Source organism: Barbus barbus, assembly GCF_936440315.1.
Source record: "Barbus barbus genome assembly, chromosome: 8".
NCBI lineage: Eukaryota > Metazoa > Chordata > Actinopteri > Cypriniformes > Cyprinidae > Barbus > Barbus barbus.
In genome coordinates this window covers 5,634,793-5,658,125 of record NC_136736.1, presented here as the reverse complement: position 1 = coordinate 5,658,125, position 23,333 = coordinate 5,634,793, and the positions used below count along the sequence as shown (strand labels likewise).

The window sequence follows — 23,333 nt, the reverse complement described above, 5'->3', positions numbered from 1 at the left end:
AAATTTCATATTTGAAATCACCAATGAAATCGGACAAAAACTGTCATAAATGTTGTTTTTTTTGCTCAAATAGCGTTATAAAAAGCTTATTTCTCAAGCCTGATCTCACAAGCTGACTTTACTGATTAGCGATTGGTTCTTTCATTCAGAAGGCGGGGCTTCCTGTGATTGAGCAGCCATATTAAGCGTTGCATTTTTCCCCATTCAAAACTATACGAGTGACATGTCTTGGGTATTCTATAGTCTTTGCTTATAGCAAACAATACAGATCACATGACAAGAACCAACCAATGAGAGACAAGACACATGACTAGGACAACCAATCAGAACATTTGACACAATGAACAAGAGAACCAACAGCATGAATACATGAGGGAAAGGGAAGCATGAAACAAACAGTGACCATGCCTAAACTCCAAAATAAAAGACATGAAAACAAACAAAACCCAAAACCCCACTTTACAGTTCAATAGTTATCAAAATTGGTGTTGAGAACCATTCAATTTCACTTTTATTGACTTAACTTATTGACTTAACTTTATTGGCAAAACTACAATATTGAACACTGAAATGTCATGCAATAAACTGTTTTAGGGGTAAGGCACAACGAGACTTGTTTACCAACAAGTAGAATATAAAAACTGAAATCACTATCAGAATCTGACTAAATTAATGGATTAATTATTATTAAAACTGCAGTCCGTAACTTTTGGCGCTCTAGCGGTTAATAAACAGAACTGTGTGCGTCTTGTGGAAGAACATTGTAGCCGGAGCTACTTCTCTCTGTTTATGTCTATGACGAATCACACTCGTACCAGGTTATTGCACACTGAGTCCGAAATTTTCGTGTGTTTTTTCCGTTTATTCGTATTCCTCATCCTATCAAAATGCATGCAACGGATGCGAAAACGCAGAAAATCAAACTGAATTTTGATCCAAATTTTTTTTATGACGGACGAAAGTTTCGGAGGTATTGTGCAAACGTGATTGACACAACATGAGGTCGTATTTATATTATTTAAATTTAGTAAATTTTGAAGTTTACAAAAGTTACGGACTGCAGCTTTAACTGATTAAATTAATTAAGACTAGTAGAATTTTTAGATTTTACTAAATGAGACAAAATTTTGCAAGCAGATTTCTGCAAAAAACGAAACATAAAACACCAGATAATACCTGCAGAACAAAATTTTAGCTGTGATCTCTGAAGGCATATTCACAAGCCTGATCTCATAACGAAAACGTACCTGTGAGAACTTTTCTGCAAGACGCAAAATACGTAGCACCATGTACGTTTCGTGACATATTCGAAGTGAAATGTCCACTGAGTGGCGCTAAAACAGTGTTAGTTTTTTTTTTTCCTGGAACAGATGAACGTACAGATGGTCCGTTTTTATGTGACGTTGGTTTTATACGTGTCACCGCAGTTCTGACTTGAAATGTCCATTGAGTGGCACTATAACTCTAATGCTCTGCGACGTTTTAAAATGACACACCATCTGCACTACTCCTGAGTAAAGTAAGTAAAGTCGTGACGTATTGTCAAGTATGGTGACCCATACTCGAAATTGGTGCTCTGCGTTTAACCCATCCAAGTGCACACACACAGCAGTGAGTAGTGAACAAATCCACACACACACACACACACACACCGTGAACACACACCCGGAGCAGTGGGCAGCCATGCTGCAGCGCCCGGGGAGCAATTGGGGGTTCGGTGCCTTGCTCAAGGGCACCTCAGTCGTGGTATTGAGGGTGGAGAGAGCGCTGGACATTCCCTCCCCCCACCTACAATTCCTGCCGGCCGGGGGCTCGAACTCGCAACCTTTCGATTACTAGTTCCGACTCTCTAACCATTAGGCCACGACTTCCCCCCAAACCCACCTGATAGTATGAACAAAAGGGGATGTGATGTAAAAACATGCCGTTTTAGCTCGTTTTTTGATCTCTCATCTTTCAGCTCTTCCATCATGAGTCATGTTTTTCGCGAGATTTGTACAGGTCCGATTCTGTGCCGGTTGAGCTATCGAGCAAACTTGTTACGTCTGGAAAGCGAAACATTCTGTAAGGAGCTGTTATCATAACTGTGTATGAAATCGATTAAAAGTGCTCGCTGATTTACCACCTCTGGTGTTCAATTCTGTTGGAAACGTCAGTGATATGCACTTATTGATACGTATTTCGCGTTTTGCGAAAAAGTTCGCACAGGAACGTTTTTGTCATGAGATCAGGTCAGAGTGCACCAACAGATGCAGACCAATGCCAATAACTGACTGAGTACAGTAAATCACTTCTCAGACATTCCAAGACCCGACAAATACCAATTCAGCCTGTTTAATTGGTAAAATAAGCACTGACCAATGGCAACAGGCATAGCACACTGAACATGTCTTTGGCCATCTGTTGGTGCAGTGTGAATTGGCCTTAAAATAGCCTTGTTCTCACCGAGTCAGAGCAAAACATGTTCAGCAGGACCTTATAAGTAAAAAAAATGAATCAAGCCAAATTAGATTATCATGAAATTAAACAAAACTACTTAAAGCTGATGCAATTTGTTCTTAATATTGTGTATTCATCAGGAAATAATGCAGGCTGGGGTTTAAAAAGTGAACAAGTGAAGGCTTTGTTATTACTAGTTAAAGTTATTTTACTCTCACAGTTCTCCCTTGGATACATCAGCAAAAAAAAAAGCTGCAGAGAAAAGGATTACCTGTTGCTGAATGACTATAAAAACAAACATTGTTTTCTTTAGAATAATATGTGCTGATGAATTGCACGTAATAAAACCAGGGACATTTATTAGGAGAGTAATTAGAGTCCATTTTTATTTCAGGTTTTCTTTTGTACTCCAGGCGGAAATTACAACAGAAGGAGAGAAATTGTAATAAAATACATCATAACAGAATACCTGACTACCGTGACCAACCCCGAACTTAAACTCTTGACTGCTTACAGACTCAGCAAACATAGCCTAGACACAAAGAAAGCCAGACACAGACAGTCCTCATTGCTGAAGGAGGACACGCTGTGCTCCTGCTGCACACAAAATGAGTTGGAAACACAATTGCACTTTTGAACCTCACGCACTACACATAAATCAGCAACATATTCGATCTTTTTTATGCAAACCACTATAAAGAGCATCTATTGTGCATGTGTGTAACGTTTACTAATGCTTTGTGAATGTAAAACAGTTTATCATGTCAGTAAAGCACATTTTAATCTTGAATCTTGAGAGAGAGAGGAGAGAATGTTAATATCAGTGCTAAATGGCAAACAAAATTATATGTGATAAATATTTTTTTTCCATATATTTTAACAGCAATAATCAATATGAGATTAAAATAATATATAATATTATATTATATAATATATAAATATAATATAATAATATTTATATAATTAAGGGATTTTAATAAAAAAAATGAAATGGCAGATGTTTTTGTAATTTTTAACAGTCAACTTAAATGTTTCTGTTGACTAAAATAAATTTAGAAATAATTGTCCTATTAAGGTTAAATAGACTAAATTTCATAATGTAAGTCTCTCTCTCTCTCACACACACACACACACACACACACAACCATACATTGTGTTAACACAGTGAAATGCTTTTAAAAAATTAAGATGTATGAAAATATAGAAATAAAATTTAAAAATTTACAGAATCAAAATTATATTCATTAACATAAATCAGATATATATAATTTACAATGCAATCCAAATAAAAAAAAAATACAGTGCTGGATATTAAGTGATTTTATGTAATCTTGAAAACATAATCAGAAATAAAGTACTTGTAATCACATTATATTCCATTTTAAAATGTTCATAATCAGATTACAGTTACTATAGATTACATGATTGCATATTATTCACACAATGACAGTAAATTATTCATAATTTGATTTGCCCTATTTCTTCTTTTTTCATCTCTCTTAAATTTTATTTTCTAAAATTGTACCGCTTTTATACATTTGGAAAGTCTTCCATCTTTTCATAACCTCACAAACCCCTTGTAGTTTACTCATGAACCCCAGTTTCAGAAACCTTGGCATGACACAACATTTAATACACTTCTAAAGAATGGAATCTATTTTTGATCAAAAGTAATCAGAATACATTACCTAATATGTGTAATCCAAAACATTGTTACAAACTATAATTTCCATCATGTAATTTGTAATCAGTAACAGACTACAATGTGTAAGTAATCTACCCAGCACTTTATAGTGAATATAACATGATAAACTTTGACTAAAGCATGTAGAGCATTAAAAAAACATAAAAATGAACATTGACATATAGAGAGGTAATTTCAAAGTTTTGTTTTTAACTGTTTTTTGTTCTCTTTTGCATCAATTACCCTGTTTCTACAGGCAGAGCTACAGAAGATGAGGCAACAGGCTCATGAGACGAAGCAGTTCATTGAGAAACAGGAGGCAGAGGAACGCGAGCTGCTGAAGATCATAGCAGAGGCTGATGTTGAGAGGATCCGACAGAAAAAAGAGCTCGATCAGGTACAGACAGGTGGAAGGTTTCAGTGAGTGTCCGCGTGTCCTTGTGTTCCTTCTTCAATAGGCTGTTTATGCTAAAGATGAAAGAGACAGTAATCTAGGTTCACTCAAAAGTCATTAGATCTGGAATCTCACTTCTGAGAAAGTCCAGCGGAAAAAGCAAATTGAGTCAGTGGGGAGGCCTAAATTTGGTCTTGGCATTTTGAAACATTTAGTGCTTCTGATCTCAGTAAGTCAGCAGTCGAAAATGATTAACCAGCAGTCAAATAATTCAAATAGTAGGCACTGATGTGATGATCAGTTTTTTGTGCTTTAATCTATCAAGTTTATAAAAAAAAAAAAAAAAACTTGATTATGCATCTTATGATGAACATGTCAGGAGAATGTTTTGAAGTTAAAATTGAAAGGCTTTAAAATAATTTTAGCCTAATTTTTTATTAATATGACTTCATAAATTCGGTAAAGTGTTGTTGTTTTTTTTGCGCACAAGTTAATCAATTTTTTATTATTCTTATTATAAATGTTTCTTATTTTCTTATTATATTTTTTTTATTATTCTTATTATTGTAAAACAAAAAAAAGACAAATTGTTAAGGTAACCAGCTTCAGCAGATTTCTCTGAACTTATGTTTGTAGGACATTCTCAACTTTTTGTTGTATAAACTTAAAACAACAAGTTGAGAAAACTCAAAAATCTGCTGAAGCTGGTTGCCTTAAGTTCAAGTTTATTTGTATAGAGCTTTTTACGATACAAATCGTTGCAAAGCAGCTCTACAGGAAATTAAGTTTCCACAATATATTTATATATTGCAGAACCTTAATATATTTAACTTATGGCAAAATTGGTTAATTCTGTATGTTGTCTGAGCGTTGGCATCCTCTGAGGTCCTCTGAGGGGTTGGCATTATCTTTTCTCAGGTGTTCGGTCATCTCAGATCATTTAAGGGTTGGATCCAGAATGAAGCTTCTGTAATTCCTAGTTACCATGTGATGTTAATCCCGTGACAGAAACAGAGAAACAAATAGAGACATAATTAGCATAGCTGCTGTTCCATCTAAGCAAAAATTATTTGTTCAACCCAAGCTAAAGAATAATAATAATGTACATTTGATCCGATATAACTGCAGTGCAAGATTATAAAATGCATTATGTGAATGCTTGGCTAAAGAGATGTGTCTTTAATCTAGATTTAAACAGAGAGAGTGTGTCTGAACCCCAAACGTTATCAGGAAAGCTATTCCAGAGTTTGGGAGCCAAATGTGAAAAAGCTCTACCTCCTTTAGTGGACTTTGCTATCCTAGGTACTACCAAAAGTCCAGAGTTTTGCGACCTTAGGGAGCGGGTTGGATTATAGTGTGGTAGAAGACAAGTTAGGTACGCAGGAGCTAAACCATTTAGGGCCTTATAGGCAAGTAATAATATTTTGTAAATGATACGGAACCGAATAGTTAGCGAGTGCAGAGACTGTAAAATTGGGGTAATATGATCATATTTTCTTGACCTGGTAAGAACTCTAGCCGCTGCATTTTGGACTATCTGTAGCTTGTTTATTGAAGATGCAGGACAACCACCTAGCAGTGCATTACAATAGTCCAGTCTAGAGGTCATGAATGCATGAACTAGCTTTTCTGCATCAGAAAGAGGTAGCATGATTTGAAGCTTGGCAATGTTTCTAAGATGGAAGAATGCTGTTTTTGTAACATGGGAAATATGATTTTCAAAGGACAAGTTGCTGTCGAATATAACACCCAGATTTTTTACTTACAGTACAGTACATCCGTCTAGTTGCAAATTGTAATCCAAGAGATTCTGTGTACTGTTTTTTGGTCCAATAAGTAATATCTCTGTTTTATCTGAATTTAATAGGAGGATATTATTGGTCATCCAATCTTTTACATTTTTTACACAATCTATTAGCTTAGATAGTTGAAAAGTTTCATCTGTTCTTGTTGAGATATATAGTTGAGTATCATCAGCATAACAATGAAAACTAATCCCGTATTTTCTAATAATATTACCAAGGGGCAACATGTATATTGAAAATAGCAGAGGACCTAGGACAGATCCTTGTGGTACTCCATACTTTACTGGTGATAATTTAGATGACTCCCCATTTAAATGAACAAAGTGGTAGTGATCGGACAGGTAGGATCTAAACCATCTTAAAGCCTGCCCTTGAATACCAGTATAGTTTTGTAATCGATCTATGAGTATGTCATGGTCTATAGTGTCAAACGCAGCACTAAGATCAAGTAATACTAGCAATGAGATGCAGCCTTGGTCTGAAGCAAGAAGCAAGTCATTTGTAATTTTAACAAGTGCAGTTTCTGTGCTATGGTGAGGCCTGAAACCTGACTGAAATTCTTCATAGAGATAAAATTTTAAGTTTGCTCAACTTTTTTTTTTACAGTGTAGAGATCATAAAGTGGATGTAATGTTAACATCTGCTGCTGTACATTGCTGACATTGGTTCTTTGGTAAAGGGTAACCCATTCAAAGGTCATTCTGTCCAAATTGCCTCTGCTGAAACTAGCTTCCATACCCTTCTGGATATCCATACACATTAATAAAGCTTAATCGTCTGTACATCCCTCAACTCCCCAAACCGTATCATATACTGTATGTCATGCAACAAATACCTTATAAATACCATACAATACACATATAGCTGTACATTTCAGCATTGCAGAATTTTGTGCATACAGTTTAGCTTAGTGAAAGTTCAGAAAGAAAGTCAATTACCATTTTACATAACTTCCTTCCTTATACATATGGTGTGAAGAATAACACAAAAATGATTTAGATGTAGAAGGAAATGTTATGTTTATTTATTGCGTATGGCCTTCCAAATGTTTTCCCCCGGACGTTTTATTAAAATCCATTAAAGTAACACCACTATGTAAAAGACCCTAAAACTTCTTTAAAAGACATTTTCCCACAACATTTGTCATGTTGCATGAAGTTTTTGGCTATTATCCTGAAAAGACTAAAACTGCTGAGTCATCAAATCTTTGCAGAAAACACTGGCCTGCCTTTTATTTCTATAATATATGGTCTCACCTCAGTCAGAGGTGAAAGTACTTTGAAGGCTTTCTCACAGATGCTTGAAGAGGTGTTAAAAGTACCAGGAATTCGGGAACAAGCTAGTATAAAAATAAAAAGTAATGTAACAAAAGAACCAGCATTTATACACAATCAATGACTTAGTATGTTGCCTTTATCTACAGTTGTGTATTGATTGTGTATTTCTGTGTTTGTTTTCAAGGTGAGAAATGAGCGTGACCTCCTGGGGATGCAGTTGATGAAGAGAAACGAAGCACTGGCATTGCTGTACGAAAAGATCAAAATCCAGCAGTCCATCATGAACAAGGGTGATATTCAGTACAATGAACGATTGGAGGATATCAGACTCCTGAAGCTAGAGATCAAGAAGCAAAGACGAGAAAAGTACATTCTCAACAAGACCGTCTCTAATGTGGAGGACCTCAGGTAACACACAGTTGCTGCAGTATGTCATTTCTTTTCAAAGTATCTGTCCACACATGGAAGTGTTTCGGTTTGACGTTGCACACTAAGAGTAGGTTTAGGGTGGTTTCACACTAAAACGTGTTTGACTTCAGAGATTGATTTGTTTGGTTGGTGTGAAGGCTGTTTACGGTTCATATGGAATGGAGTAAGCCTGAAAGTATTTTGGCTTAATGTTGTATAAGTGAATCACTTTTGAACCCCTTTATGGCTTATATACAGCTATAATTTCTTTTTTTTTTTCAAACATCTATTGCTCTAAAACCTCATGGAAGCATGTGTTTGATTGCTTTTCTGCAACACTCGTGCACTCTTCAGAGGTATAATGATTATGCCTCAATCACAGGTACATACAGCACAAAGAGACGGAGCTAATTGAGTGCTTGTCAGATAATTCTCTTGTCTGTATTGACCCCCGCTAGATGTTTATTGATGCTTTCAAAAGCTGTAATTCACCACTCTCAATAACAGTCACTTTTTCGGTCACAAAAGACGTGCGATTAAAAATCACTTTTAATGGAGTTCTTAGCTGAGTAAAAAGGAGGTGGCAACAGCTCACTGTGGAAAATGAGGGAACGTTTGAAAGCACTGGCAGGTCTCGCATCTAAAGTCACACCAGATCTATAATAGATGGGTTTTACGAAGCTTCTATTCGTTATTTTAGTAACATAAGGGGTGGTGATGACCTCACATTCGCCTCCATATCTCAAGCCAATTCAAAATGACTAAATATTCAGTGAGTCAGAGTCTGAATTATGGACTGAAATTTCCATTTCCCCAAAATAATTTAATTAATTTAACCAGGTTCTCTCCAGAGAATAAGAAAGACAGTCACCGAAAGAGACTTTTCTTCTTCTGCTTTTTTGGTTAAATTTCACTGATCTTTTTCAACCACTTAAATGAGCAAAAATCTCTATATACATCTATATACAAAGAAGTGATAACAAGCAACCAATTTGCTCAAAAACACTGATTCAGGAACAACAAAACTGTGTTTAAGTAAGAGCAAGTCATTGAATTATTGAATTGTTGAATCACTAATTGATTTAATGAGTGCCTCACTGAATTGTTCACTCAAATTATTTTTCACTGCTTTGATTCATTCATGAAAGAAATAAGTGGCTATGGCTGAATGCAGAATCACATACTCGTACTATTTCTGCCATATAACTATTTAACAAAAAGAAGTTCGCAGTTCTAAATTTAACCTATCTTTATGAGCTAGTCATTGAATAATTCACTTGAATGATTCATTCACAACACTAATTGATTCTGGAAGAAAACAAGCAACTGGCTTTATTAGTGAGTCTTTGGATGATTCACTGAAATAGTACGTTCACACCTCTAATTCATTCATGAATGAAACAAGTGACTTGCTGAATTCCAAACCATGTACTAGCATTGCTACTCTTACTGATTCTGCCATAGAAAGATATGATAAAATAGTAAGAGTAGTATTATAGTACGTGGTTCTGAATTCAGCAAATGTCTTTATAAGCGAGTCAATGAATAATTCACTAAAACTATTTATTCACAACTCTGATTCACTGAAGAACAAAACAAGAAACTATCTTTATGAGTGACTCATTGATTCATTCAAATGGATTGAAAGCTCTGATTCATTCAGGAACAAAACAAGCTACTGTCTGTATGAGTGAGTCATTGAATCATTGACTCAAATAGTTTGTCCACAACACTGACCGATTCAAAAACCAAACAAGCAACTGTTTTTATGAATGAGTCAATTAAATGTTCGCTTGAATGATTCATGCACAACACTGATTCATTCAAGAGGCAGCTGTCTTTATGAATGACTCATTCAACAATTCACTCAAAATGATTTAGTTCAAATGGCTGATTCATTCAAGAATGCAACTAATGTGTGTTGCTCAGTGCAAACTTAAGGGCTTGTTCTTTTTTAATAACCCATAGACATTCATTTATGCCACTTTCACATACTATGGTTTGCTACATTCTATTTGGCTGCAGTTGAATTGGCAATAAATGATTCTGCTAATAAATGAGCAGTCACATCTCTCTTCAGATCAGCCATGTCCTTGAAGCACTCTTAATGGAAAACATACACGTATCATTGTATTTCCTATACTCTGAAACATGTGAAAATCAATGAGCTAGTGGTAAGGTTTCAGAGAGACTAGTCAGCAGCCGCTGTGCCAGATGGGTTGACTTGATGCCCGAGCTTGGATGCCAAGATCTCTGCTGATATACAAGCCTCTATGGTAAACAGGTGGCAAATTTTAGTCATTATTGCTGTCATCAGTGCAATGTAGTTCCCTCAAAGACACTGACTGTAGCATATCGGTGCCTGGCTGTGGAGCAATATTTCCTTTAGGTTTAAGGGTTTCTGTGACAAGTCCATGAAAGAAAAGTCTCATGAGGAACTGACATCCTTCTCTGTTTACATTTATACACTTAGCAGACGCTTTCATCCAAAGTAACTTACAAATTAAACAAAAGTAACTTAAAAAACTGCTTCTTGTATTCGAGCAGCTAGGTTGAGTACAACAGAACCAAACAGTTGCTGTATACTATGCCCCTTAAAGTATCTACTCATTTGGGGAAGAAAAAGTACACACTTTTGAGTTTGTAGTAGAAGAGTACCATCACGTCACACAACTGCGTCTTTAATGGACCGCTCTGTCGCATAGTTACACGCAACCTGTCACTGTAAACTGTCCTGTCAATCATCTAGTCACAATTAACATCCTCCAAATTTCATTTAATTTAACTTTCTACCGTATGGAAGACAAAAAAAAGTAGCTTGTTGATCTGCCAGTCACGGGTCTGCTGAGAACTCTGCTCATATTTTCTGCATAATGATGCATTTGAAAGTTAACGACCAAACAGATGTTTATAAAAGTTCAAATTGCTGTTGCAGATGAAATATAAAACAGATAACATTAAATGTTGATTATTGGTAAGTTAAACCCCTTTTTCTAAACCTCTCTACCTAACCATCAATTGTGTACATGCGCCATGTTTGTAGTTTTTTTTTTACACTTTTTTTTTTTTTTCGTGTTTGCACTGAATCCTTCTCCAAAGCGCAATTGCTTATGGGTGATATTAGCCATTAGAGTGTGCATGGATCCACACTTCAAAAATCGACCTGAAATAGTAGACCATCCGGGAACTTTTGGCATACTCTTTTCAACATACTATACTTTGGGACACACTTATTTAATCTCACATACTATTTACCATGGATAGTATGAACATTGGGATGCAGGGAGTGTGTTTATAGTGTGTGTGTACTTTTTTTTACTCCTTTTACCATTTATTTATTTATTTAACTAATTCATTTTTAATGATCTTTTACTTTTTTGACAGTCCTCAATAAATGACGCATATGGAATGCATTTGCACATTTTGCGTGATTGGCTCATTTGAAATGTACATCTATGCTTATATCTATACTGAAGATACATTAAAAGGAATGGTTGCATGCGCATTTCGAGAGAAAATGAGAATCTGTTATGGCACCTTTTATTTTTGGTCCACTTTAAAACTTGATGGACATGCTCTCTGTGAACTGTCATTGTATACCAAGAAATGTGTAAAAATCTACTTTTGTAATTCATCGAATGGTTTGGAACAATGCTTCTACTTCATAAAAGAATATCTAGGAATCTCATAGGAAAAGATTCTTGAAACATTTGAAAATAGTCTGTATCTGTGGTGCTCCAAAAATTCAGATGGGAGTTCATCTATTCCTGTAGAGTGACCTAAGGAGAGTTTACTGCTGTTATCACCTACTAAAGCGGAAGGTGCTAGGGTGATAACTTTGACTTGACGTCTCTGTGTTAGTTTGTCAACTCATGGACCCCTGAACGCTTGTCAACATGCTTGTGATTCAGTCACAAATAATTATCTGCCTCTATGCAACTTAGCAATTAAACAGTACTATATACAACCAAAAATAAAGCTGTAGAAAAGACGGTTGAAAACTCCTCCGGTCCATAAGAACTGCATTCAAACATGCCAAGGAAGCTTACTTCTCCCAACATCCACTCAACAGAGACAGAGAATGATTGGAATGTAAATGCAACCATTTTCTTAATAATGACAGTCGAATGAACTGTACTTCTCAAAAGAGATTGCAATCAAGGCTCATGTACATAATGATAATGTATGCAATTTTAAATCATACATAGATACATGCTCAGACTTTTCACACTACCCACAAGGTCACCCCGTATCATGATAAGGTACTTAAAATCTGCTCCTGTAACAGATGGAAATTACAATTGAGAGATTACTTGTGCGTTCTTTTGAGAAGGTTTGTGACCTCCCCGTTAAGTTTTAGATAGGTAGAACTATAGGTCTGCACAATTACTAGAATAAATAATTGAGATTGAGGCAACTGTGATAAACAAATCACATTCAGTTGGCGCCAACAGCCTCATGGCACACAGCAACCCAAGTTCGATTCCCGTCTTGAGGTCTTTTGCCGATCCCACTCCCCTCTCTCCTCCCAGTGCTTTCCTGTCATCTCTCTACTGTCATATCTCAATAAAAAGGCATAAAAGCCCATAAAATAACTTTTAAAAAAAATCACATTCAAGTCTTTACATTGTGTTTGTTTGAATGTCCTTTGTGTGCATGAATGCAGTGGTCAATTGGAAGCATGTATATTAGCCACTGTTCTATATAAATGACTGGATTGCTTATATAATTCTAAACCGCCATTAGATGGTGAAGCCACCAAAAGTTTTCGATGCTGTTCCACAGCAAGTTGTTTTTACTTAACAATGTTTGCAGTAAATGAGACCACGATAATTAAAGCCATAATGAACTAAATTCTGTTGCATTTTGCCTGAAATATTCATTAGAAGATTCAAACCACCGAGTGGAATGAACAATACAGAGCATGGACCAGTGATGTGAAAGTGTGTGTTTATGTGTGCATGAGTTTTTTCTTTGATCCAGCTTTGAACCAAATTGTTACATTGTGTGTTTGTCTACTGTAATGAGGAGGTCTTTCCATTTCAAATGATTTGAAAGAGCCCATACTCCAAAATAAATTATGTTTGGCTAACTCTGCCCGAATCACAGGGTTACCCTTGCGTGCACTTCACGTCAATTAAAACAGCGTTAGTACGTGTTCTACTGCTCTCAAACTTCTTTCCCTTGCTCCATTCTCCCTTTTTCTATTGCATTAGAGGAACATTATATAATTGCTCCTCTGAAATAAGGACCGAAATAGAAAGAAAAAACAGAATGAGAAAGAGAGAGATTACAACAGATAGACCTTACCTTTGACATTTTAGCTCACTACTGCACATTTTCCGGACAGAGGCCTTGGACTCTATCACAGCTCATTGTTTTATATGTGTACTGCTGTAGGCACATTTCTGTAACTGCTCTATTTTTTTTCCTCTCTCTTTTCCTCCATATCTGTCTCCCACCGATGCCTAGTAGCACTTGTCTTCCATTCTTTCTACTTTTATTACTCTATTTCTTCTCTTAAGCATGAACATTTGTAGTTTAGCGGTCAGTATATCATTGAAATATGCCACTTTCTACAAATTAAGAAAAGGTGAAGATTTTTTTTGTGTGCGTGTCGATCATGGCAAATGTGAACTGTGATCAAGTATGAAACATTATACTCTTTCATTCTGCTTGAAAGTGCATTTAGTCTTGCACACTAAGGTTGCATGGCATGGTGATAAAAAATAGTTCCCAATTAAAAATAAACGTACTACTACTACTACTACAAATAATAATTTAGGAACAATGGTTATTCCTCTTCTTCTTCTTCGTCTTCTTCTTCTTATTATTTAGCAGATTTAGATCCCTGTCTCGGGCGACAACATGCTCTGTTTCAAAAATCTGTCAACAAGACTTCCATCTTTTATTCACCTCTGGTTGAGCTAGGTGAAGCATATGGAACCATATGTTCCTCCCATCTTCTTTACTCATTAGAAAATGGAAACTTGAAAAGCAGCTGAGTGGCATCCTGACAGATGAATTCCCAGTAATCCGCTTCCATTTAGATCAGCATGAATATTTCATAAGAAATTAAATAAATGTACTTTAAGCATTGTCTAACTGCTAGCTGCGCTACCTTGAGCCTTACTTGTAACATGGCATTATAGGCCGCTTTTAATCAATCAAACCAAAGATATAATCCCTCAGATAAAGGGGGCGCCATCTTGGAAAGTGTGAGCGGCAGGTCGTCAGGTGTGAGCTCAGATTTGATGGGTGGTTCTGTTTTTGTTAATGGTGCTGATGACAATTGGGCCTATACATAGTAACAAGGCCAGTTCATGACACAATTGCCTTATGTTTTACCATTTTCTGCTTTTGCCTGCAAATTTGTGTAGTTTCAGTGGGAAGAGACTGCGTTCTGCAACACAGGAAAATGTGTGTGTGGGCGAGAGTCCTGAACTCTATATGCGTGTTGATTAAAGTTTAAGTCCCTGATATCAACCCTGCCTTCCTAAATAAATCAATCTATATACCCCATCCCACTCTTTCTCTCGCCTTCCATATCTCCATGCAGGTCTCAGTCGAAACAACAGCAAAAATAAGGAATCCAAACTAAAACAATGACTAAGAGAAACATATGGATAAAATGCATGTGGGTTTCTTTTTTCCATTATAAATCAGTTATTTGTTTGTCATAGTGGAATTAATTTGTTGACGGCGAAAGATGGATGGCTTGCTTTCTTTTAGTGGACAGTGATGTATTTATGCAAAACACAATTGAGAAGAGAGAATAGTGAGAGCAGAAAAACAAAAGCTTTGCCAAAATCACAATTAAAATGCATAAATTAAAGCCACAGCCAGCAAAAGGCAAGCAAATGGAAAGGCTGCTTTTATTTTTCCCAATCTGGACAGGAAATCCTTTCAGGGTTCTATTGTCTGCTGTAAGGTGTAGTAAAATGACCAATGACTAAGATTAATATGGTCTCCCTGGTGCACTAATGTCAGTAATTACTGTATGCTCTTGTTTCACATGTAGTATATTCTTTTCAAAGTAGAATATACAGTTGGACAAAAAAGTATTTAGTCAGCCACCAATTGTGCAAGTTCTCCCACTTAAAAAGATGAGAGAGGCCTGTAATTGTATCATAGGTACACTTCAACTATGAGAGACAGAATGGGGGGAAAGAATCCAGGAAATCACATTGTCTGATTTTTAAAGAATTTATTTGAAAATTATGGTGAAAAATAAGTATTTGGTCAATAACAAAAGTTCATCTCAATACTTTGTTATATACCCTTTGTTGGCAATGACAGAGGTCAAACGTTTTCTGTAAGTCTTCACAAGGTTTTCACACACTGTTGCTGGTATTTTGGCCCATTCCTCCATGCAGATCTCCTCTAGAGCAGTGATGTTTTGGGGCTGTCGCTGGGCAACACTGACTTTCATCTCCCTCCAAAGATTTTCTATGGGGTTGAGATCTGGAGACTGGCTAGGCCACTACACCCCAAAGCATGATATTTCCATCCCCATGCTTCACAGTAGGTATGGTGTTCTTTGGATGCAACTCAGCATTCTTTCTCCTCCAAACACGATGAGTTGAGTTTTTACCAAAATGTCCTATTTTGGTTTCATCTGACCATATGACATTCTCCCAATCCTCTTCTGGATCATCCAAATGCTCTCTAGCAAGCTTCAGACGGGCCCGGACATGTACTGGTTTAAGCAGGGGGACACGTCTGGCACTGCAGGATTGAGTCCCTGGCGGCGTAGTGTGTTACTGATGGTAGCCTTTGTTACTTTGGTCCCAGCTCTCTGCAGGTCATTCACTAGGTCCCCCTGTGTGGTTCTGGGATTTTTGCTCACCGTTCTTGTGATCATTTTGACCCCACAGGGTGAGATCTTGCGTGGAGCCCCAGATCGAGGGAGATTATCAGTGGTCTTGTATGGCTTCCATTTTCTAATAATTGCTCCCACAGTTGATTTCTTCTCAGCCTGGTGCAGGTCTACAATTTAGTTTCTGGTGTCCTTCGACAGCTCTTTGGTCTTGGCCATAGTGGAGTTTGGAGTGTAACTGTTTGAGGTTGTGGACAGGTGTCTTTTATACTGATAACGAGTTCAAACAGGTGCCATTAATACAGGTAACGAGTGGAGGAAGTGTACCTATGATGAAAATTACAGGCCTCTCTCATCTTTTTAAGTGGGAGAACTTGCACAATTGGTGGCTGACTAAATAGTTTTTTGCCCAACTGTACTACATGTCATGCATATGTGTGCACGCAATACTACGTAGCTTTCGTTAAGAACAGAACAAACTGAGTGCCACTAAAAGTGCTGGCTATATTTCCCACATACAAACTTATGTTGAGAACTGGAGTAATCGAAATGCAACGTGAAGAGGTCTTAGTGTTTCAGGGTTGGATTAGACCTGTCTTGAGCAAAGTGAAAGAATACTTCCTCTCACCTAATAAAAGTTTGGACAAATTAAATGGAAGTGGCATTGGCAATTGTGGGTTTCCAATAGATTGCTGTTTTGATGTTGTTTTCTTAATAGTGCTGTAATAGTAGATTTGACTATATGTATGATAAAATACGTTTACATTTTTTTTCCAGATTGTCTGTTGGAATTTCCAGTGACTATTTCTGAACATTACATCTGCACACCAGTATCTGCAACATATCTATTGTTGTGTATAATTTAGAAGGCTACACCCTCCATAGGCCACATTCACATAATTGAGGCTGTCTCAATTCAGAAAAGTAACCATTAGATTCCAAAGAAGGTAAGAAATTACAGTAATAGGCTTCAAAAGGAATAATGGTTACTTTTCTGAAAGGAGATGTGAGAAACGCACAGTATCTGGCCGACAAATGCAACCTACATATGGGTTTAACCTTAAAAATGAAACACAGGTTATATAAAGTCGCTGAATCATTCGTTTACATGATTTGTTCAAAAAATTGTTCAGCAACAAAATGAATCACTTACTCAAATTACCAAATGATTAGAAATAAAACATTTGATTGTGGTTATCATTGATTCAATTTGCTTATCCATTCAAAACGATTAATTGAGGAACGAAAAACCACCAACTGTGTGTTGCTCTGAGATGTGCAGTGGTTCTGTTGTGGATTTGTTTGGAACTATTTCCTTTGGTGGAACATGGTACATATAGGGCTGGGCGATTTTTCCTGTTTTATCGATTAATTTGAATTTAATGTTTTGCCACGATTTTCTTTTTTAGATTAGAAATATTACCAAATGTCAGAACTAGACACTTTGACAATATGCCGGTGATAACAGTAAAGAGAAAATAACGATCCAACTGCATTTTGGCACACATGATTAACCGCTCACGTGTAATGCGCTCAGTGAAGGACTGTGAGTAGAATATATCGCTGGGTGCTGTTCACGCAGAATGCGCTTTTGTGTTGAGAAAGATGCGACATGGGCAGAGGAATAGGAAAAACATGCAAATAAGATGGGAGTAAACTTCTTTTAACTTGAGCGCCACGTTTTTAGAATGCTGTTTCATGCACGAGACGCTGCAAGAGACGCGAGCGCAACAGTCAAACACATCCATGTTTACATAGATAAAACAATAGAAAAGTGCAATCGAATAATAATAATAAAAAAACCTGTAAAGAACTACTACTGTATGTCTGATATTTCATGTTTTCAAATCGAGATTTAATTTTTTTTTGCCAAATCGCCCAGCCCTAGGTACATGGAATCCATAATGTGTAATGTTGTGTTGTAATATGTAATGTTTTCTTTATAAAGACAGTTTTCCTGTACACCAGCATAATCAGAGAACACCAACTGTTTGTGTGTGTGTACATCGTTGCCTGACAATGATGCAACAAGTGTACAAGAGGATTCCTCTTCACATCAAAGTGCCTGAGGTCTTGTTTGTTTGCTTTGCCATCAATTTTAATGAAGGAAGACACTTATTAAAGACTCAGGTTAGGGCCTAAACAATTTTTTATAATTTTACATCTTTAATAAAATCTATTGTAATTAGCATTTCTATTAAATCATGGGTAACACTTTAGTATAGGGACCAATTCTCACTATATTAACAAGTTGCTTATTGGCATGCCTATTATTAACATATTGGCTGTTTATTAAAAATTATAAAGCACTTATTTTGCACGATCATATACTACATCCCTAATCCTACCCAATACCTAAACATAACAATTACCTTACTAACTATTAATAAGCAGCACATTAGGAGTTTATTGAGGCAAAATTCATAAATAAGAGAATTGGACCTTAAAATCAAATTTTGAATGTATTGTTTTTCACAGAGCTTGTTGATTTTTTTAGCAATATTTTTTTTAAACTTAATTTGGCTAAAAGTGCCTTTTGTGGCAGCATAATAAAGTTTACCGTCTAAAAAAGGCTTTTGCAGTCAGGAGCACGGCTGTGATGCCTTAAAATTCAGCCTCTGTATAGCTCAGTAGGTTTTGGAACGGAGCCGTTGAGACAGTTATACATATTAAAGATGACAAGCAACCCAAAACAAGAGCTAATGCCAATTTTTTCTCCCTCATACATAGCAAACACTAACAACATTGATTTTGTCTGAATCATCAATGACGAAAAAAGACCTTGTAAGTCTTGAGAAATCAATCCATGCCATTAAGAAGCAATTCCACTGTCTTTTAGCACAACAACATTTGCAAAAACCTCTCTAGTTTACTCACATTGCTAGAGAAATGACAGTTCACTGACGATTTTGGTTTGGAGTCTTTTTCCCCAAAGGAAATTACTTATTGATAAATTTAGCATGCTAATCGCTAACACCCTCATAAACTCAACCTGCATTGCGCTCAGGTAAAGCTGAGCTGTGCGTTGTGATCATCCATCTCTCTCCATTGCTTCACAGAAAAAGTTCTAGGACATACTGTTTGAACAGAGCGTCATATCATTTCGGTTGAGCATTCAACTGGTTACAGTGTGACTCTCTGTCATCTCTAGTATACAAGGGTTAAAAGACCCTCTTAAAAACCCTCGTTTTTTTTTTTTTTAACAGTATTTTTTCGTGTCGCATCACTCCACATCCAGTGTAGCCAGACATCCAAAATCTCACACACTGTATAGTACATGCAGGTACTCCATTCGGTTTGAAACTTGCTTTGCAATGGTTAAAAAAGTTTGTTCTATATAGTATGATTGCGTGTGGTATGAATGAAATTTGAATGTACAGTACTACATCTGTCATGTTTTACTATCATGGGACCAGTTTCAAGCCTTAGACTGGCCCACTTTTTTTCTTTTTTTTTTTTTTTTTTTTTTTTGCTGGCCTTTTCAGTGCCTCCTTTGTGCTTTCTATTATCCATTTTTTTATCTATTATTTTTTGCTCGCATATCTCCAACAACTGACTTTTTTTTTAGCAAGGTGCAGCTGTCAGGGAAGTCAGATGACGACAGATAATTACGTCATCATTAGGGTTGCCAATTAGCTTCAGAAATGGAAAATAAGGGATAATTGTGATTCTTTATCTTTTACTCTTTGAGAAAATAGGGTTTATTCTTGTATTCTTGTAGAAAATAAGTGTTTATTCTTTAAGAAAATAAGGAGCAGAATAAGGGATGCACCAAATATTTGTACTGTACTATAATGTAGGCTGTTTGCCTGCAGTTAAAAAGAAGTAATAATCTCTGTGTAAATTGTAGCATTATAGAACTATGACTTCACAAGTGTACTAATTTAGGAAGTGAAAATACTGTGAAATTGCATACATACAAATGGCATGAAATTTGAAAGCATAACAACTGAAGGTCTATGAAACGTCAGTCAATAAAGCATTATTTTTTTAAAACAATGGCACTTAAAGTTTTGAACTAAAATATTATTGCAACTACAGCCTTTGAATGAATGAAAATGCATATTTTTCAATTAAAGAAAACTTACAGAGTGTGGCGCTTCTGGTGCTTGGATTTGTAATTTAATAATGAGGTCCAAGTTTAAGAATAGGCTACTAGAAGTTTATTTATCTTTATTTTTATTAATGTATTTTTTTTTCTCTCTCTCTCACTCTCTCTCTATTTAACAGTATTACAATAAAATATGTCTTCCCTCAGGTAGATTGAATGTTTTCCTGCCTTGCTAAATGTTGGTCTCATGATCAATAAGTTGTTTGCATTGGCCAAAACTGATTTGGCAGAGTCAAAAGGGCTACCAAGGGCTCTCCAGGTAAAGGGCTACCAAGCCACTTCTGAAACAGAAAAATCGTCAGAAGCATCTTACCTGGGCTAATGAGAAAAAGAACTGGACTGTTTCTCAGTGGTCCAAAGTCCTCATTTCAGATGAAAGCAAATTTTGCATTTCATTTGGAAATCAAGGTCCCAGAGTCTGGAGGAAGAGTGGAGAGGCACAGAATCCATGTTGCTTGAAGTCCAGTGTAAAGTTTCCACAGTCAGTGGGCTGCCATGTCATCTGCTGATGTTGGTCCACTGTGTTTTCTGAAGTCCACAGTCAATGCAGCCATCTACCAGGAAATTTTAGAGCACTTCATGCTTCCTTCTGCTGACAGGCTTTATGGAGATGCTGATTTCATTTTCCAGCAGGACTTGGCACCTGCCCACACTGCCAAAGGTACCAAAAGCTGGTTCATTGACCATGGTGTTACTGTGCTTGATTGGCCAGCAAACTCGCCTGACCTGAACCCATAGAGAATCTATGGGGTATTGTCAAGAGGAAGATGAGACACTAGACCCAACAATGCAGATGACCTGAAGGCCGCTATCAAAGCAACCTGGGCTTCCATTACACCTGAGCAGTGCCACGGGCTGATTGCCTCCATGCCACGCCACATCGATGCAGTAATTCATGCAAAAGGAGGTCCAACCAAGTATTGAGTACATAGAAATGAACATACTTTTCATAAGCCTGATATTTCTGTTTAAAATATCCTTTTTTTATTGATCTTATGTAATATTCTAATTTTCTGAGACACTGAATTTTGGGTTTTCATTATCTGTAAGCCATAATCATCAAAATTTCAAGAAATAAAGGCTTGAAATATTTCACTCTGTGTAATGAATCTATATAATATATGGGTTTCACTTTCTGAAATGAGTGACAAAAAATATTGACCTTTTTCACGATATTCAGATTTTTTGAGATGTACCTGTACTACTTGATTCACATACCTTTTTTTTTTTGCCTACAATGTAGTTTGGAAGTAGGTATATTTGGACATAGGGACTGATTATATAATGGGTTTTCGTGCTTTTGTTGTGTTGTGCCAGGGTGTTATTTTATCTCCTTTTCATTCACTTTTCTGTTCCTCTGTTCCATGATTTTTGTGTGTGTGTGTGTGTGTGTGTGTGTGTGTGTCCTTAGAGAAGATGTTGGCATTTATTTATTTCCAATGTATTTCAAGAGGCTTTACTATTGTGGCTGAAATGGCGTAATTTGCTTTTTCCAGATTTTGGCAAGCCACTAGTGCTAATAGGTTGGCTGATGGAGCTTTCAAGTTGTTTATTTGCAGAGTTGAATCACTGTAGCAGGTCAAAGGAACACTGGCTGTAGCTAGACTTGTCATAAGTGACACTGTTGTAGGGGTGGTGTACACACAGAATATGCTGTTGTGCAAAATAACAGGTGGATGCAATCTAACAAAACACAACAGAGCACAGGGATCTTTTCTCCAGTTGTCCATAATTACCACAACACATCAAGCATTGCAACAGACAAATGTTACAAACTAGTAAACCCTTGAAACGCTAGTTCCACCCCCCAGATTTTTCTGATTTGTTCAGTGAAGGAATAGTTCACCCAAAAATAAAGATTTGCTGAAAATTTACACTCAAGATGTAGATGAGTTTATTTTTCATTAGAACTAGGGTTGTCAATGATTAATTGACGATCAATTAATTGTCGATCAATTAATTGTCAATAAGAGATTTAATCGATAAAAGCTATCGATGGGCGATTAAGCAATTTCATTTTGCGGTGCATGCGGCTCATGCGCAAAACACGTGCAAACGGCTGTGAGTGAAAATATCACAAGGATTTCTGAGATAACACAAAACAGGCTGAATAATATATTCAGAATCAAAAATAAAAAAACTAAAGTGACTTCTACATCATAAAAGCTGTTGTGTTCAGCCCTTTAAATGTTCCTTTCACAGCTTAAGTATGAAAATTATCATCAATGTACAACATAACACAAAACATTTTGAAATAAATAAATGAAAGCAATCTGAATTATGATTCAGAATCAATTTGGAGAAACTCAGCACCAACAAATGCTATTATGGACAACCATAAATGATATGCATTAAAAAAACAACATAAAAAAAAAACAGAAAAGCTGCTCAAAAATGAAATCTATGAGCAATTTTCAGCCTAACCACAAATTAAGAGTTGCATGTCACCAACTTAAGTAAGCTGTGTGTATTCAAAGTGCAAAATCTGCAGTTGTATAAAAACAAACAAAAAAACACAGCATTTTTCCTAGCAATACAACGTAATGAATTTAATATAAAATTAGTGTTCTAAAATATAACAAATGTCACTGTGGCTACTAAACAAACAAATATTTTTAGTTACAAATGTGTGCTTATTTATTTGAAACAACAAAAAGTGTTTACTAGCAAGGACCTGAATGAATGTTTGAGTTGAGTTTTACCCTTCAAACCAGTGGTTGTACCGCATGAGAAGAAGTCTCTCAAACCTTTGGTCAGACAGCTTGTTCTTCTTTGGAGACAGTACCAGACTTCCCAGGCTGAAAAGTCTCAACAGGTGCACTGGATGGAGTAGCTGCATTTTTCTTCAAAGAAATTTCCTTTATTGTGGGAAATTGTTTGAGAATCTCCATCCCTGTTTCGGCTGTTCTCAAGTAGGTCATTAGTTCAGTTTCCACAGTGCTGAAGGTATCATTAGCCTCCTCAAAAGAGAAAAAGTCATGCAAATTGAAGGACCTTGAGTCTGGTGTTGTCGGAGACACGGGCATCTTGGCTACTTGCTGAACAGGGCCAGGGCGAGGAATGAGCTTGTGACACTCTGCTGCCAGCATTCCTTTGACCATCTCTTTCTTCCTATGGTCTCTCAACCATCGCAATTTGAACATAGGAAGTGGGACAGTTGCCAGTATTGCATTGTTGCTTTCCAAGAGAGATGCAAATCGTGTTTTGATTGCCTGCCAAAAAAAAAAAACATAGTGACACAGATATTAGAATGAGTGAAAGATTCCCTCTATGTACATTCTATGAAAGCTGTACACCATTATGTGATTTTTGACCTATAGATATGAGTTGTAAAATCATTTAAACATCATTAAAAAACACACATTAAGAAAATATATGTGCAACTGATTTACATTC

General features: G+C 36.5%; 1 protein-coding gene across 2 annotated transcripts in view; it reads left to right on the top strand.

The window, feature by feature from the left end:
- Positions 1-23,333, top strand: part of LOC306873648 (cilia- and flagella-associated protein 58-like) — a 113,082-nt gene that overhangs the window by 47,932 nt on the left and 41,817 nt on the right. For both annotated transcript variants that reach the window (XR_013784515.1, XM_079423091.1), the window contains exons 12-13: positions 4,380-4,520; positions 7,784-8,007. Coding sequence is in view for 1 of the 2 variants with exons in the window: in XM_079423091.1 (XP_079279217.1) it covers positions 4,380-4,520; positions 7,784-8,007 (365 nt within the window). In the remaining variant the exon portion in view is untranslated. The remainder of the gene's footprint in view (positions 1-4,379; positions 4,521-7,783; positions 8,008-23,333) is intronic.